The sequence below is a fragment of the Oncorhynchus mykiss genome, chromosome 5, assembly GCF_013265735.2.
Source record: "Oncorhynchus mykiss isolate Arlee chromosome 5, USDA_OmykA_1.1, whole genome shotgun sequence".
NCBI classification, from domain to species: domain Eukaryota; kingdom Metazoa; phylum Chordata; class Actinopteri; order Salmoniformes; family Salmonidae; genus Oncorhynchus; species Oncorhynchus mykiss.
Genome location: NC_048569.1, coordinates 15,117,119 through 15,131,127, shown reverse-complemented (window position 1 = coordinate 15,131,127; position 14,009 = coordinate 15,117,119). Strand labels below are relative to the sequence as shown.

General features: G+C 43.4%; 2 protein-coding genes, 1 long non-coding RNA gene and 1 other non-coding gene across 5 annotated transcripts in view; 3 read left to right on the top strand and 1 right to left on the bottom strand.

Annotated features, from left to right (window-relative positions):
* uck1 (uridine-cytidine kinase 1) overlaps positions 1–13,904 on the bottom strand; it is a 28,297-nt gene extending 14,393 nt beyond the window's left edge. Inside the window, exon 1 of the mRNA XM_036976892.1 lies at positions 13,567–13,904. Coding sequence (XP_036832787.1) covers positions 13,567–13,770 — 204 coding nt within the window. The 5' untranslated portion in view covers positions 13,771–13,904. The remainder of the gene's footprint in view (positions 1–13,566) is intronic.
* LOC118936653 lies at positions 1,762–3,532 on the top strand. The gene is made up of 3 exons (XR_005051664.1): positions 1,762–1,946; positions 2,172–2,402; positions 3,435–3,532. It is a non-coding gene; the product is annotated as an uncharacterized LOC118936653 (long non-coding RNA).
* LOC118964741 (golgin subfamily A member 6-like protein 6) lies at positions 3,835–5,366 on the top strand. The gene has a single exon (XM_036979091.1). The coding sequence runs from the start codon at positions 3,894–3,896 to the stop codon at positions 5,364–5,366; it is 1,473 nt and encodes a 490-aa protein (XP_036834986.1). The 5' UTR covers positions 3,835–3,893.
* Positions 9,397–10,774, top strand: LOC110511258. 2 transcript variants are annotated; one of them, XR_005051661.1, is made up of 3 exons: positions 9,397–9,781; positions 9,977–10,039; positions 10,184–10,774. It is a non-coding gene; the product is annotated as an uncharacterized LOC110511258 (transcript). The 2 variants fall into 2 exon arrangements; XR_005051660.1 differs by having other exon boundaries at positions 9,943–10,039.
* Positions 13,905–14,009: the final 105 nt, after the last annotated feature.

Genomic DNA, 14,009 nt, shown 5'->3' with positions numbered 1-14,009 from the left:
TCAGGGGGACACCCAGCAGGACCTGGCAGAGGTTGTGAATGTGCTCAAGAGGCAATCATCTGATCTATACCTGCCTGACGACGTTTGTGAGGAGTCACTCACATGGAAATCCATTTACGAGGAGCTGTGCCCGCTCGCTCACAGAGTGAACACAGAAGCTGACTACATCAAGGCGCTTCGCGTCATCACTGAGAATGCTGTGACTCCCTCGTGCTCGTCTGAGGATGATGTGTCTCAGAGTGTGAGTGAGGACACAAGTCAGGAGGGGAGTAGTAAAAGTGAGGAGAGCATGAGTGGACAACAGCAGAAATGTCTACACAGGGATCCTTATGGTAAGAGGGACAGGAAGGAGATTGATAGTGGTAAAATGGAAGGGAGATTTGCAACCGCCAATGCAATGTGTATGATGGCGAGCCGAGGGATAGAAGAACTTAATGCCATGAGCTACGCAGACAGGATCAAATATTTCAAGTATGAGGCTAAGATTGAAAGGAGGAAGGAAAAAGCCAGGGACGAAGAGCTCAAAAAGTGGGAAAAGAGACAGAAGAAATTGAATGAGGAGGAAAGGAAAAGGACAGAAAATATGGAAAAAAACAAGTTAGAGGAGCAGAGGAAAAGGGAGAAGGCAGAGATGAAACTAAAGATCGAACATGAGAAAAAGAGACAAGAGCAAGAGAAAAAGATGGAGAAACAGAGGGCAGAGGAAGAGAAAAAGATGGAGAAACAGAGGGCAGAGAAGTTGAAAAAGATGGAGAAACAGAGGATGGAGGAGGAGAGGGACAGGGAAAAGGAGAGAATGAAGGTGTTGGAGATGCAGCAAAAGGCACGAGAGAAAGAAGAGAAGAGGAGGAAAGAGGAACAGAAAAGGAGATTGAAGATACAACAGGAACAAGAGAAGGAGGAACAGAAAAGGCAGACAAGGATACGGGACGAGGATAAGAAGAGAGCAGAGTTTCAAAGAATAAAAGATCACGAGGCCAGGTTCAAGATGGAGATGGAGAAACTGTATGAGAGAGAAGAGAGGAATGCACAGATTGAAAGAGAAAAGAGGCGTGCGCTGTGTCAGAAAAAAGGACAGACACAGAGAGCAAAACAGGTGGTGGCATACGAGGTCACAGCGTCTACATCTGACGCCTCTGTGCGGAGGGAAGAGAGGGAGCAGCGTCCAGAGACCGCTCACGCACAGTCTGCAAAGAGGAGAACAAGGAAGAAGCAGAAGAAAGCGGCGGACGAGGCATCGACAACTTTTCAGTAGATGACAAAAGAAAGGGAGCAGACAAAAGAAGAAATGTACAAGTCAATGCTCCTAGGTATGTTGATAGATGTAAATAAACAAGAGTTTTTTTTAAGAGAAAAAACAAACAAAAAAATGAGAAAATAAGTAAAAGGAGGAACAAATTATAAGGAAGCCAGACATGAGGGTGAAGAGGAGGAAACATGAGAGAGGAGGAAGAGAGACCAGAGTGGTTTATCAGGAGGGAAGTAGGAGATATAGAATTCAAGTTCTGATGGACAGAATCAGGAAGGACCATGGGATAAAAGGTCAAGTTAAAGTTGCTTTGGCTTCCTTTTGTCCTCTTTCTAAGCCTGTTCAAGTCTGAGATAGATGAAAAGAGCAGCCAAAGAAACATCTGTTGAAGCATCAATTGGAAAGGATGGGAGGGTTGGAGGAGGAGCACAGCTGAATGACTTCATTAGGTAAGTGTTTACTATCAAAGCCTGTTCTCTGTAGACAACTGTATTAGTTGCTTTCTAAGCTTTCTAAGATTGAAAATAACAAGCTTGTATCATGATAACCTCATTTCTGACTGCATGTTTGTCATCATTTTCATTTCTAGCCATGGGCAAATCGGACTGCACAGGATGATTTCTGCACAGGAACTAGTGAACTCCACAGGCCCAGAACACACCAGCCTCACAACTCCTCACAACTCCCCAGCCTTAATGTAAGTCCCATCTGCAGGCTAAATCTACGACCCACTAAAGTGGTCCAGACTAATCATGTATGGCCAATCAGTGTAAACTTTGTACAAACTACGGATTGATCTAGTGTCAACATTATACCTTATTGATATTCTATATCAATGAAATACAATGGAAGGCACATAATAATCCAATGAGTAAAATAAAATATACCATGTTCTATTCTCAATATCCCTACTGCCCCAAAGGTGTGTAGGCAGGACAAGGAGAACACCGATTCAATCCAGAAGAAGAGGAAAAAGAAGAGGCTAAATGAGAAGGGAACCCAGGTTGAACTAGGCATGCGGGAGGATATCCATGACCTTGACCTCGCCCATTGGAGATTGGCTAGAGAGACATGGAGAACTGAGCGAGGAAACATGAGGGAGATTAAGGCGCTGTATGGAGAAATATTTAGGCTGCACCAACTCTTGGAGGAGGTAACAAGAGCCATTTTCTTTAATCAGACTTTCATATAAGTAGATATACTGTAGTTGCTTTAGATGTTCCCAATCCTGATACACAGAAATGAGATCTAAATAGATAGAATAGTGAAATAAGAAGGCAAGAAAAAGAACTGCACACTGGAAGTATTCTGAGGAAGGTCTGCATTCTGCACTGGTAGTATTCTGAGGAAGGTCTGCATTCTGCACTGGTAGTATTCTGAGGAAGGTCTGCATTCTGCACTGGAAGTATTCTGAGGAAGGTCTGCATTCTGCACTGGTAGTATTCTGAGGAAGGTCTGCATTCTGCACTGGTAGTATTCTGAGGAAGGTCTGCATTCTGCACTGGTAGTATTCTGAGGAAGGTCTGCATTCTGCACTGGTAGTATTCTGAGGAAGGTCTGAATTCTGCACTGGTAGTATTCTGAGGAAGGTCTGCATTCTGCACTGGTAGTATTCTGAGGAAGGTCTGCATTCTGCACTGGTAGTATTCTGAGGAAGGTCTGAATTCTGCACTGGTAGTATTCCTAGGAAGGTCTGCATTCTGCACTGGTAGTATTATTAAGAAGGTCTGCATTCTGCACTGGTAGTATTCTCAGGAAGGTCTGAATTCTGCACTGGTAGTATTATTAAGAAGGTCTGCATTCTGCACTGGTAGTATTATTAAGAAGTTCTGAATTCTGCACTGGTAGTATTCTTAAGAAGGTCAGAATTCTGCACTGGTAGTATTCTTAAGAAGGTCAGAATTCTGCACTGGTAGTATTCTGAGGAAGGTCTGTGTTCTGCACTGGTAGTATTTTTGGGAAGGTCTGCATTCTTATAATAAAGTTGAAAAGGAATGGAAGAATTTCTAAATTGGAATGATTCCAAAAGTGTGGACCTTCCCATTTTCCTAAGAGGCTAATATACAGTAATAAAACGTGTTTTCTCTATGATATTTATTACCCATACACATGTAATTGTTTTAAGATAGTAATAACAATAACCATCAAGCTATTAAGTAATAAAAGTGTGTCTGTCATCATACAGATTGGGGTGGATAAAGGGGTGATCAAGCAGCGCTCCACCTCCTCCATTATTTGTCCCGTCTCCCCGACACTGCCAGCTTTCCCCTGGTACAACCACCAACGGTACCTCGCCAACAGCCAATCGGAGCTTGACCAGCATGCTGCCGGCACCCAGGAGGACCCACCTAAGAAACACTCAATCTTTCCCCCTCTGGACACACAGAGCTGCACCTCCCCTGATAAATGGCCTCATTCTCCGTCCAAGACGTCATACCCACACACTTCACACCGATTTGCTGTCCCATCCCACCTCCTGGCTCCCGGCCCTCCTGCCCGGATGAGACAGACCCATCCGCAGGTCCACCCCAGGTCCCCATTGACTGGCCAGGCAAAGGTCAAGGATGAGGTTAAGAGGCCAGAGACTGCATCGTCTGAGGAATTGTCTGAGGAAGTTCAACGGAGAGGAGCAGAAATTGCAAGCATGTATAAAGCACAGCTGAAAGAGAGGATGGCCCAAAAGAGAAAGGAAGAGATTCTGAAGAAAATGGCAAACAACGATGACAAGAACGATGACACTGAGGCCTCCTGCTCCTCTGCAGTAAAACGATCTAATACCCCTGCCACAGCCCCCGAGCGCCCGGCCAGCCCAGAGGCCACGCCAGTGGCCGCCCGAGAAGACACTCAGGGGGACACCCAGCAGGACCTGGCAGAGGTTGTGAATGTGCTCAAGAGGCAATCATCTGATCTATACCTGCCTGACGACGTTTGTGAGGAGTCACTCACATGGAAATCCATTTACGAGGAGCTGTGCCCGCTCGCTCACAGAGTGAACACAGAAGCTGACTACATCAAGGCGCTTCGCGTCATCACTGAGAATGCTGTGACTCCCTCGTGCTCGTCTGAGGATGATGTGTCTCAGAGTGTGAGTGAGGACACAAGTCAGGAGGGGAGTAGTAAAAGTGAGGAGAGCATGAGTGGACAACAGCAGAAATGTCTACACAGGGATCCTTATGGTAAGAGGGACAGGAAGGAGATTGATAGTGGTAAAATGGAAGGGAGATTTGCAACCGCCAATGCAATGTGTATGATGGCGAGCCGAGGGATAGAAGAACTTAATGCCATGAGCTACGCAGACAGGATCAAATATTTCAAGTATGAGGCTAAGAGAAATGAAGAGATGAAGATTGAAAGGAGGAAGGAAAAAGCCAGGGACGAAGAGCTCAAAAAGTGGGAAAAGAGACAGAAGAAATTGAATGAGGAGGAAAGGAAAAGGACAGAAAATATGGAAAAAAACAAGTTAGAGGAGCAGAGGAAAAGGGAGAAGGCAGAGATGAAACTAAAGATCGAACATGAGAAAAAGAGACAAGAGCAAGAGAAAAAGATGGAGAAACAGAGGGCAGAGGAAGAGAAAAAGATGGAGAAACAGAGGGCAGAGAAGTTGAAAAAGATGGAGAAACAGAGGATGGAGGAGGAGAGGGACAGGGAAAAGGAGAGAATGAAGGTGTTGGAGATGCAGCAAAAGGCACGAGAGAAAGAAGAGAAGAGGAGGAAAGAGGAACAGAAAAGGAGATTGAAGATACAACAGGAACAAGAGAAGGAGGAACAGAAAAGGCAGACAAGGATACGGGACGAGGATAAGAAGAGAGCAGAGTTTCAAAGAATAAAAGATCACGAGGCCAGGTTCAAGATGGAGATGGAGAAACTGTATGAGAGAGAAGAGAGGAATGCACAGATTGAAAGAGAAAAGAGGCGTGCGCTGTGTCAGAAAAAAGGACAGACACAGAGAGCAAAACAGGTGGTGGCATACGAGGTCACAGCGTCTACATCTGACGCCTCTGTGCGGAGGGAAGAGAGAGAGCAGCGTCCAGAGACCGCTCACGCACAGTCTGCAAAGAGGAGAACAAGGAAGAAGCAGAAGAAAGCGGCGGACGAGGCATCGACAACTTTTCAGTAGATGACAAAAGAAAGGGAGCAGACAAAAGAAGAAATGTACAAGTCAATGCTCCTAGGTATGTTGATAGATGTAAATAAACAACAGAGTTTTTTTTAAGAGAAAAAACAAACAAAAAAATGAGAAAATAAGTAAAAGGAGGAACAAATTATAAGGAAGCCAGGCATGAGGGTGAAGAGGAGGAAACATGAGAGAGGAGGAAGAGAGACCAGAGTGGTTTATCAGGAGGGAAGTAGGAGATATAGAATTCAAGTTCTGATGGACAGAATCAGGAAGGACCATGGGATAAAAGGTCAAGTTAAAGTTGCTTTGGCTTCCTTTTGTCCTCTTTCTAAGCCTGTTCAAGTCTGAGATAGATGAAAAGAGCAGCCAAAGAAACATCTGTTGAAGCATCAATTGGAAAGGATAGGAGGGTTGGAGGAGGAGCACAGCTGAATGACTTCATTAGGTAAGTGTTTACTATCAAAGCCTGTTCTCTGTAGACAACTGTATTAGTTGCTTTCTAAGCTTTCTAAGATTGAAAATAACAAGCTTGTATCATGATAACCTCATTTCTGACTGCATGTTTGTCATCATTTTCATTTCTAGCCATGGGCAAATCGGACTGCACAGGATGATTTCTGCACAGGAACTAGTGAACTCCACAGGCCCAGAACACACCAGCCTCACAACTCCTCACAACTCCCCAGCCTTAATGTAAGTCCCATCTGCAGGCTAAATCTACGACCCACTAAAGTGGTCCAGACTAATCATGTATGGCCAATCAGTGTAAACTTTGTACAAACTACGGCTTGATCTAGTGTCAACATTATACCTTATTGATATTCTATATCAATGAAATACAATGGAAGGCACATAATAATCCAATGAGTAAAATAAAATATACCATGTTCTATTCTCAATATCCCTACTGCCCCAAAGGTGTGTAGGCAGGACAAGGAGAACACCGATTCAATCCAGAAGAAGAGGAAAAAGAAGAGGCTAAATGAGAAGGGAACCCAGGTTGAACTAGGCATGCGGGAGGATATCCATGACCTTGACCTCGCCCATTGGAGATTGGCTAGAGAGACATGGAGAACTGAGCGAGGAAACATGAGGGAGATTAAGGCGCTGTATGGAGAAATATTTAGGCTGCACCAACTCTTGGAGGAGGTAACAAGAGCCGTTTTCTTTAATCAGACTTTCATATAAGTAGATATACTGTAGTTGCTTTAGATGTTCCCAATCCTGATACACAGAAATGAGATCTAAATAGATAGAATAGTGAAATAAGAAGGCAAGAAAAAGAACTGCACACTGGAAGTATTCTGAGGAAGGTCTGCATTCTGCACTGGTAGTATTCTGAGGAAGGTCTGCATTCTGCACTGGTAGTATTCTGAGGAAGGTCTGCATTCTGCACTGGTAGTATTCTGAGGAAGGTCTGCATTCTGCACTGGTAGTATTCTGAGGAAGGTCTGCATTCTGCACTGGTAGTATTCTGAGGAAGGTCTGAATTCTGCACTGGTAGTATTCCTAGGAAGGTCTGCATTCTGCACTGGTAGTATTCTGAGGAAGGTCTGCATTCTGCACTGGTAGTATTATTAAGAAGGTCTGCATTCTGCACTGGTAGTATTCTCAGGAAGGTCTGAATTCTGCACTGGTAGTATTATTAAGAAGGTCTGCATTCTGCACTGGTAGTATTATTAAGAAGTTCTGAATTCTGCACTGGTAGTATTCTTAAGAAGGTCAGAATTCTGCACTGGTAGTATTCTTAAGAAGGTCAGAATTCTGCACTGGTAGTATTCTGAGGAAGGTCTGTGTTCTGCACTGGTAGTATTTTTGGGAAGGTCTGCATTCTTATAATAAAGTTGAAAAGGAATGGAAGAATTTCTAAATTGGAATGATTCCAAAAGTGTGGACCTTCCCATTTTCCTAATAGGCTAATATACAGTAATAAAACGTGTTTTCTCTATGATATTTATTACCCATACACATGTAATTGTTTTAAGATAGTAATAACAATAACCATCAAGCTATTAAGTAATAAAAGTGTGTTGTCATCATACAGATTGGGGTGGATAAAGGGGTGATCAAGCAGCGCTCCACCTCCTCCATTATTTGTCCCGTCTCCCCGACACTGCCAGCTTTCCCCTGGTACAACCACCACAGGTACCTCGCCAACAGCCAATCGGAGCTTGACCAGCATGCTGCCGGCACCCAGGAGGACCCACCTAAGAAACACTCAATCTTTCCCCCTCTGGACACACAGAGCTGCACCTCCCCTGATAAATGGCCTCATTCTCCGTCCAAGACGTCATACCCACACACTTCACACCGATTTGCTGTCCCATCCCACCTCCTGGCTCCCGGCCCTCCTGCCCGGATGAGACAGACCCATCCGCAGGTCCACCCCAGGTCCCCATTGACTGGCCAGGCAAAGGTCAAGGATGAGGTTAAGAGGCCAGAGACTGCATCGTCTGAGGAATTGTCTGAGGAAGTTCAACGGAGAGGAGCAGAAATTGCAAGCATGTATAAAGCACAGCTGAAAGAGAGGATGGCCCAAAAGAGAAAGGAAGAGATTCTGAAGAAAATGGCAAACAACGATGACAAGAACGATGACACTGAGGCCTCCTGCTCCTCTGCAGTAAAACGATCTAATACCCCTGCCACAGCCCCCGAGCGCCCGGCCAGCCCAGAGGCCACGCCAGTGGCCGCCCGAGAAGACACTCAGGGGGACACCCAGCAGGACCTGGCAGAGGTTGTGAATGTGCTCAAGAGGCAATCATCTGATCTATACCTGCCTGACGACGTTTGTGAGGAGTCACTCACATGGAAATCCATTTACGAGGAGCTGTGCCCGCTCGCTCACAGAGTGAACACAGAAGCTGACTACATCAAGGCGCTTCGCGTCATCACTGAGAATGCTGTGACTCCCTCGTGCTCGTCTGAGGATGATGTGTCTCAGAGTGTGAGTGAGGACACAAGTCAGGAGGGGAGTAGTGAAAGTGAGGAGAGCATGAGTGGACAACAGCAGAAATGTCTACACAGGGATCCTTATGGTAAGAGGGACAGGAAGGAGATTGATAGTGGTAAAATGGAAGGGAGATTTGCAACCGCCAATGCAATGTGTATGATGGCGAGCCGAGGGATAGAAGAACTTAATGCCATGAGCTACGCAGACAGGATCAAATATTTCAAGTATGAGGCTAAGAGAAATGAAGAGATGATGAAGATTGAAAGGAGGAAGGAAAAAGCCAGGGACGAAGAGCTCAAAAAGTGGGAAAAGAGAAATTGAATGAGGAGGAAAGGAAAAGGACAGAAAATATGGAAAAAAAACAAGTTAGAGGAGCAGAGGAAAAGGGAGAAGGCAGAGATGAAACTAAAGATCGAACATGAGAAAAAGAGACAAGAGCAAGAGAAAAAGATGGAGAAACAGAGGGCAGAGGAAGAGAAAAAGATGGAGAAACAGAGGGCAGAGAAGTTGAAAAAGATGGAGAAACAGAGGATGGAGGAGGAGAGGGACAGGGAAAAGGAGAGAATGAAGGTGTTGGAGATGCAGCAAAAGGCACGAGAGAAAGAAGAGAAGAGGAGGAAAGAGGAACAGAAAAGGAGATTGAAGATACAACAGGAACAAGAGAAGGAGGAACAGAAAAGGCAGACAAGGATACGGGACGAGGATAAGAAGAGAGCAGAGTTTCAAAGAATAAAAGATCACGAGGCCAGGTTTAAGATGGAGATGGATAAACTGTATGAGAGAGAAGAGAGGAATGCACAGATTGAAAGAGAAAAGAGGCGTGCGCTGTGTCAGAAAAAAGGACAGACACAGAGAGCAAAACAGGTGGTGGCATACGAGGTCACAGCGTCTACATCTGACGCCTCTGTGCGGAGGGAAGAGAGGGAGCAGCGTCCAGAGACCGCTCACGCACAGTCTGCAAAGAGGAGAACAAGGAAGAATCAGAAGAAAGCGGCGGACGAGGCATCAACAACTTTTCAGTAGATGACAAAAGAAAGGGAGCAGACAAAAGAAGAAATGTACAAGTCAAAGCTCCTAGGTATGTTGATAGATGTAAATAAACAAGAGTTTTTTTAAGAGAAAAAACAAACAAAAAAATGAGAAAATAAGTAAAAGGAGGAACAAATTATAAGGAAGCCAGGCATGAGGGTGAAGAGGAGGAAACATGAGAGAGGAGGAAGAGAGACCAGAGTGGTTTATCAGGAGGGAAGTAGGAGATATAGAATTCAAGTTCTGATGGACAGAATCAGGAAGGACCATGGGATAAAAGGTCAAGTTAAAGTTGCTTTGGCTTCCTTTTGTCCTCTTTCTAAGCCTGTTCAAGTCTGAGATAGATGAAAAGAGCAGCCAAAGAAACATCTGTTGAAGCATCTATTGGAAAGGATGGGAGGGTTGGAGGAGGAGCACAGCTGGATGACTTCATTAGGTAAGTGTTTACTATCAAAGCCTGTTCTCTGTAGACAACTGTATTAGTGTTGATAGAAGTATGTTTAGGTAATGTCTTTCAACTCAACCACTACAATTCCTGATCTCATGTGATTATTCACCTCATGTGAGTGGGCATTCGGATGTTTTTTCCCGAAACAGATTGTGGCATATGAGGTCTCTTTATCTGTTGAAGCATCAATAGGAAAGGATGAAAGGGAGGGAGGCAGGAAGAGGAAAACACAGAAGAGCAGGTGAGGTAAGTGCTTGGGCTTGTGATGAGAGGATAGGGGCTCCACAACTGGGGTTCATGATTGACATTTCTCAGACAAATTGTATTACTGTGAATCCCATTCGTTCAATGACTGTTTGATTAATTCCTGACGGAATAATTGTTTTACAGGAGCACTCTATGTTCTGCTTCCATGTGGATTGACAGCATTGCTTTCATGAGCTTCTGGAGGACACCATGGAGGAAGAGGGAGAGGGTCTATGATAGGCAGTTTGCCATGGCCCTAAATGGGCCTTTGGATGTTAATTCTTCATGCTTTATATCATACAACTTTACAATAAAAATGAATTGCAAGCATCAGCCTCTTCTGTTGTGTGATCAGTGCAGTAGTAGTAAGAATGGTGTAAACCCAAGGAATATTCTGGCAGTAGTGTTCAGTTGGTATAAAATAGTGTGATAAGAAATTATCAACATCGTATGAAAACAATATGGAGATAGAAATATCAAAAGAAGTGTTACATTTACTTAGTAATATCAATTTTTCCCCTCATAGAGAACGATGTCCTTGTTGTGCGCACACACACCCACACCCACAGAGAGTTAGTCATGATTTCCCTGAGTCATCAGACTCTGGTGAAGGTTTCTTTGCATCTTGAGCAGTCCGTGTTGTATCCTTGCCGGACTCATCTATAACAATCTCGAAGGCCGCCTCTTCTTCTACCCTCTTCACTTTCTCCCCTTTCGCTGCAAGGATTTCCTCAATGTTCCCATAGGAAAAATAACCAACATGAATAATAAAATAGAATGATTCAGGAATAATACGGGGACTTCTTCTTTGATATTATGGCGGTCCGCAAACAAATTATATTGGTGCATGCCGCCACCTACTGTTTTGGCTGTATATCTGGCCAAACAATTAACAAAATAAAACTGAACAAAACAAAACTCGATGTACTCCTTTATTCGATTCAACTGCCAACGCCCATCCCTACAGGCACTGGGGCCAGAGAAAAAAAGAGCATCTTCGGACAGTATTCTTTGCACTGAGCAGTGTAGACCTTGAAACCCAAAAACCTTTCATCCGCAGATACTATTATGTCCAGTTTCTTAGTTCGTTTGTGCATTACAATTAATCACATGCCCGATAAACACCATATAATCCACCTTCTTCACAATCAGCCTATCAGTTTCCCTCGACTGTTGAACAATACTGAATCTCCCCAGTCCACCTGCTTTACAAAACAATCTGTTCACATTCAAATGTGCGAGAACATGGACATCACTTCCTTCAGAAAAATAATGTTTGTAAAAACATCAAAATTAGGATACTTATTTTGAAACTCATTAAATAAGTGTGTAAAAAAATCTGTAATGTTGCAATTATACATTCAATTGGCCACCATGTCGTTTTTGTAATAATGCTCTATTGCATAGGCCTACTGGTTCTCTGAAGCATGCAGGAGAGGACTACAAATGATTGCACGAGTGCGTATAAAAGAAAGTGGTCTTTTCGGGCCCAAATACACACAGGAGACCCCTCAGGAAATACAAACAATTATATATATATATATACACACACACACAGTGCCTTGCGAAAGTATTCAGCCCCCTTGAAATTTGCGACCTTTTGCCACATTTCAGGCTTCAAACATAAAGATATAAAACTGTATTTTTTTGTGAAGAATCAACAACAAGTGGGACACAATCATGAAGTGGAACGACATTTATTGGATATTTCAAACTTTTTTAACAAATCAAAAACTGAAAAATTGGGCGTGCAAAATTATTCAGCCCCTTTACTTTCAGTGCAGCAAACTCTCTCCAGAAGTTCAGTGAGGATCTCTGAATGATCCAATGTTGAGCTAAATGACTAATGATGATAAATACAATCCACCTGTGTGGAATCAAGTCTCCGTATAAATGCACCTGCACTGTGATAGTCTCAGAGGTCCTTTAAAAGCGCAGAGAGCATGAAGAACAAGGAACACACCAGGCAGGTCCGAGATACTGTTGTGAAGAAGTTTAAAGCCGGATTTGGATACAAAAATATTTCCCAAGCTTTAAACATCCCAAGGAGCACTGTGCAAGCGATAATATTGAAATGGAAGGAGTATCAGACCACTGCAAATCTACCAAGACCTGGCCGTCCCTCTAAACTTTCAGCTCATACAAGGAGAAGACTGATCAGAGATGCAGCCAAGAGGCCCATGATCACTCTGGATGAACTGCAGAGATCTACAGCTGAGGTGGGAGACTCTGTCCATAGGACAACAATCAGTCGTATATTGCACAAATCTGGCCTTTATGGAAGAGTGGCAAGAAGAAAGACATTTCTTAAAGATATCCATAAAAAGTGTCGTTTAAAGTTTGCCACAAGCCACCTGGGAGACACACCAAACATGTGGAAGAAGGTGCTCTGGTCAGATGAAACCAAAATTGAACTTTTTGGCAACAATGCAAAACGTTATGTTTGGCGTAAAAGCAACACAGCTCATCACCCTGAACACACCATCCCCACTGTCAAACATGGTGGTGGCAGCATCATGGTTTGGGCCTGCTTTTCTTCAGCAGGGACAGGGAAGATGGTTAAAATTGATGGGAAGATGGATGGAGCCAAATACAGGACCATTCTGGAAGAAACCTGATGGAGTCTGCAAAAGACCTGAGACTGGGACGGAGATTTGTCTTCCAACAAGACAATGATCCAAAACATAAAGCAAAATCTACAATGGAATGGTTCAAAAATAAACATATCCAGGTGTTAGAATGGCCAAGTCAAAGTCCAGACCTGAATCCAATCGAGAATCTGTGGAAAGAACTGAAAACTGCTGTTCACAAATGCTCTCCATCCAACCTCACTGAGCTCGAGCTGTTTTGCAAGGAGGAATGGGAAAAAAATTCAGTCTCTCGATGTGCAAAACTGATAGAGACATACCCCAAGCGACTTACAGCTGTAATCGCAGCAAAAGGTGGCGCTACAAAGTATTAACTTAAGGGGGCTGAATAATTTTGCACGCCCAATTTTTCAGTTTTTGATTTGTTAAAAAAGTTTGAAATATCCAATAAATGTCGTTCCACTTCATGATTGTGTCCCACTTGTTGTTGATTCTTCACAAAAAAATACAGTTTTATATCTTTACGTTTGAAGCCTGAAAATGTGGCAAAAGGTCGCAAAGTTCAAGGGGGCCGAATACTTTCGCAAGGCACTGTATATAAATACATAAATAAATATAGGACAAAACACACATCACAACGACAATACATGTACATTTTCATATATTTTTATCCCAGCAGAAGGTATTTTGCCTTTTGGTATACTGTCATTGTAAATAGGAATGTGTTCTTAACTGACTTGCCTAGTTAAATAAAAATAAATACAAAATAGAAATCCATCACACTCCTACTCTGAGATGTTTTGAGGATACGGGCCCTGAGTACCAATGTTTTGATCACCTCACCAACCAAATCTTGATTGCCAAATCATGCTACGACTGTCACTGTAGAAACATGATGTAAAAAATTACTTATCTTCCATTTAAAATCTCATCCATTACCTTGCATGTGTAAACCAAGTGGTAATGCGTTGAATGAATCTTCCCAATAGAATCGCTGCAGACGTGTGTTGTGGTAGAGAATTGGTTATGTAGAGGTACGTCTCTTCGGACCACTGCTGTCTTGACTGTGAAGAGGACCATTGACTGGTCCCTGATGCAAGCGGTTGTACGTGCAGTAGTATTGTCCTTGATAACTGAGTCCATGATCTCGACAAATTATAACTTCTATGCCAAAATATACGATTCGTAACCCGGATTGTATTCTGTTGAAACATTGAGGAAAATTGCTACGAAAATATTTTACATTCGGTACCGTCAAGCGTGTTGTCCTCAACGTGATTGAGTCGCAATCTAATGACGCGTAAGAAAATGGTTGATTGGCTTATATTCGAAACCAATCGTTTGTTTCCATTTTAGTGACGGACCTCGCGTTACACCAATGA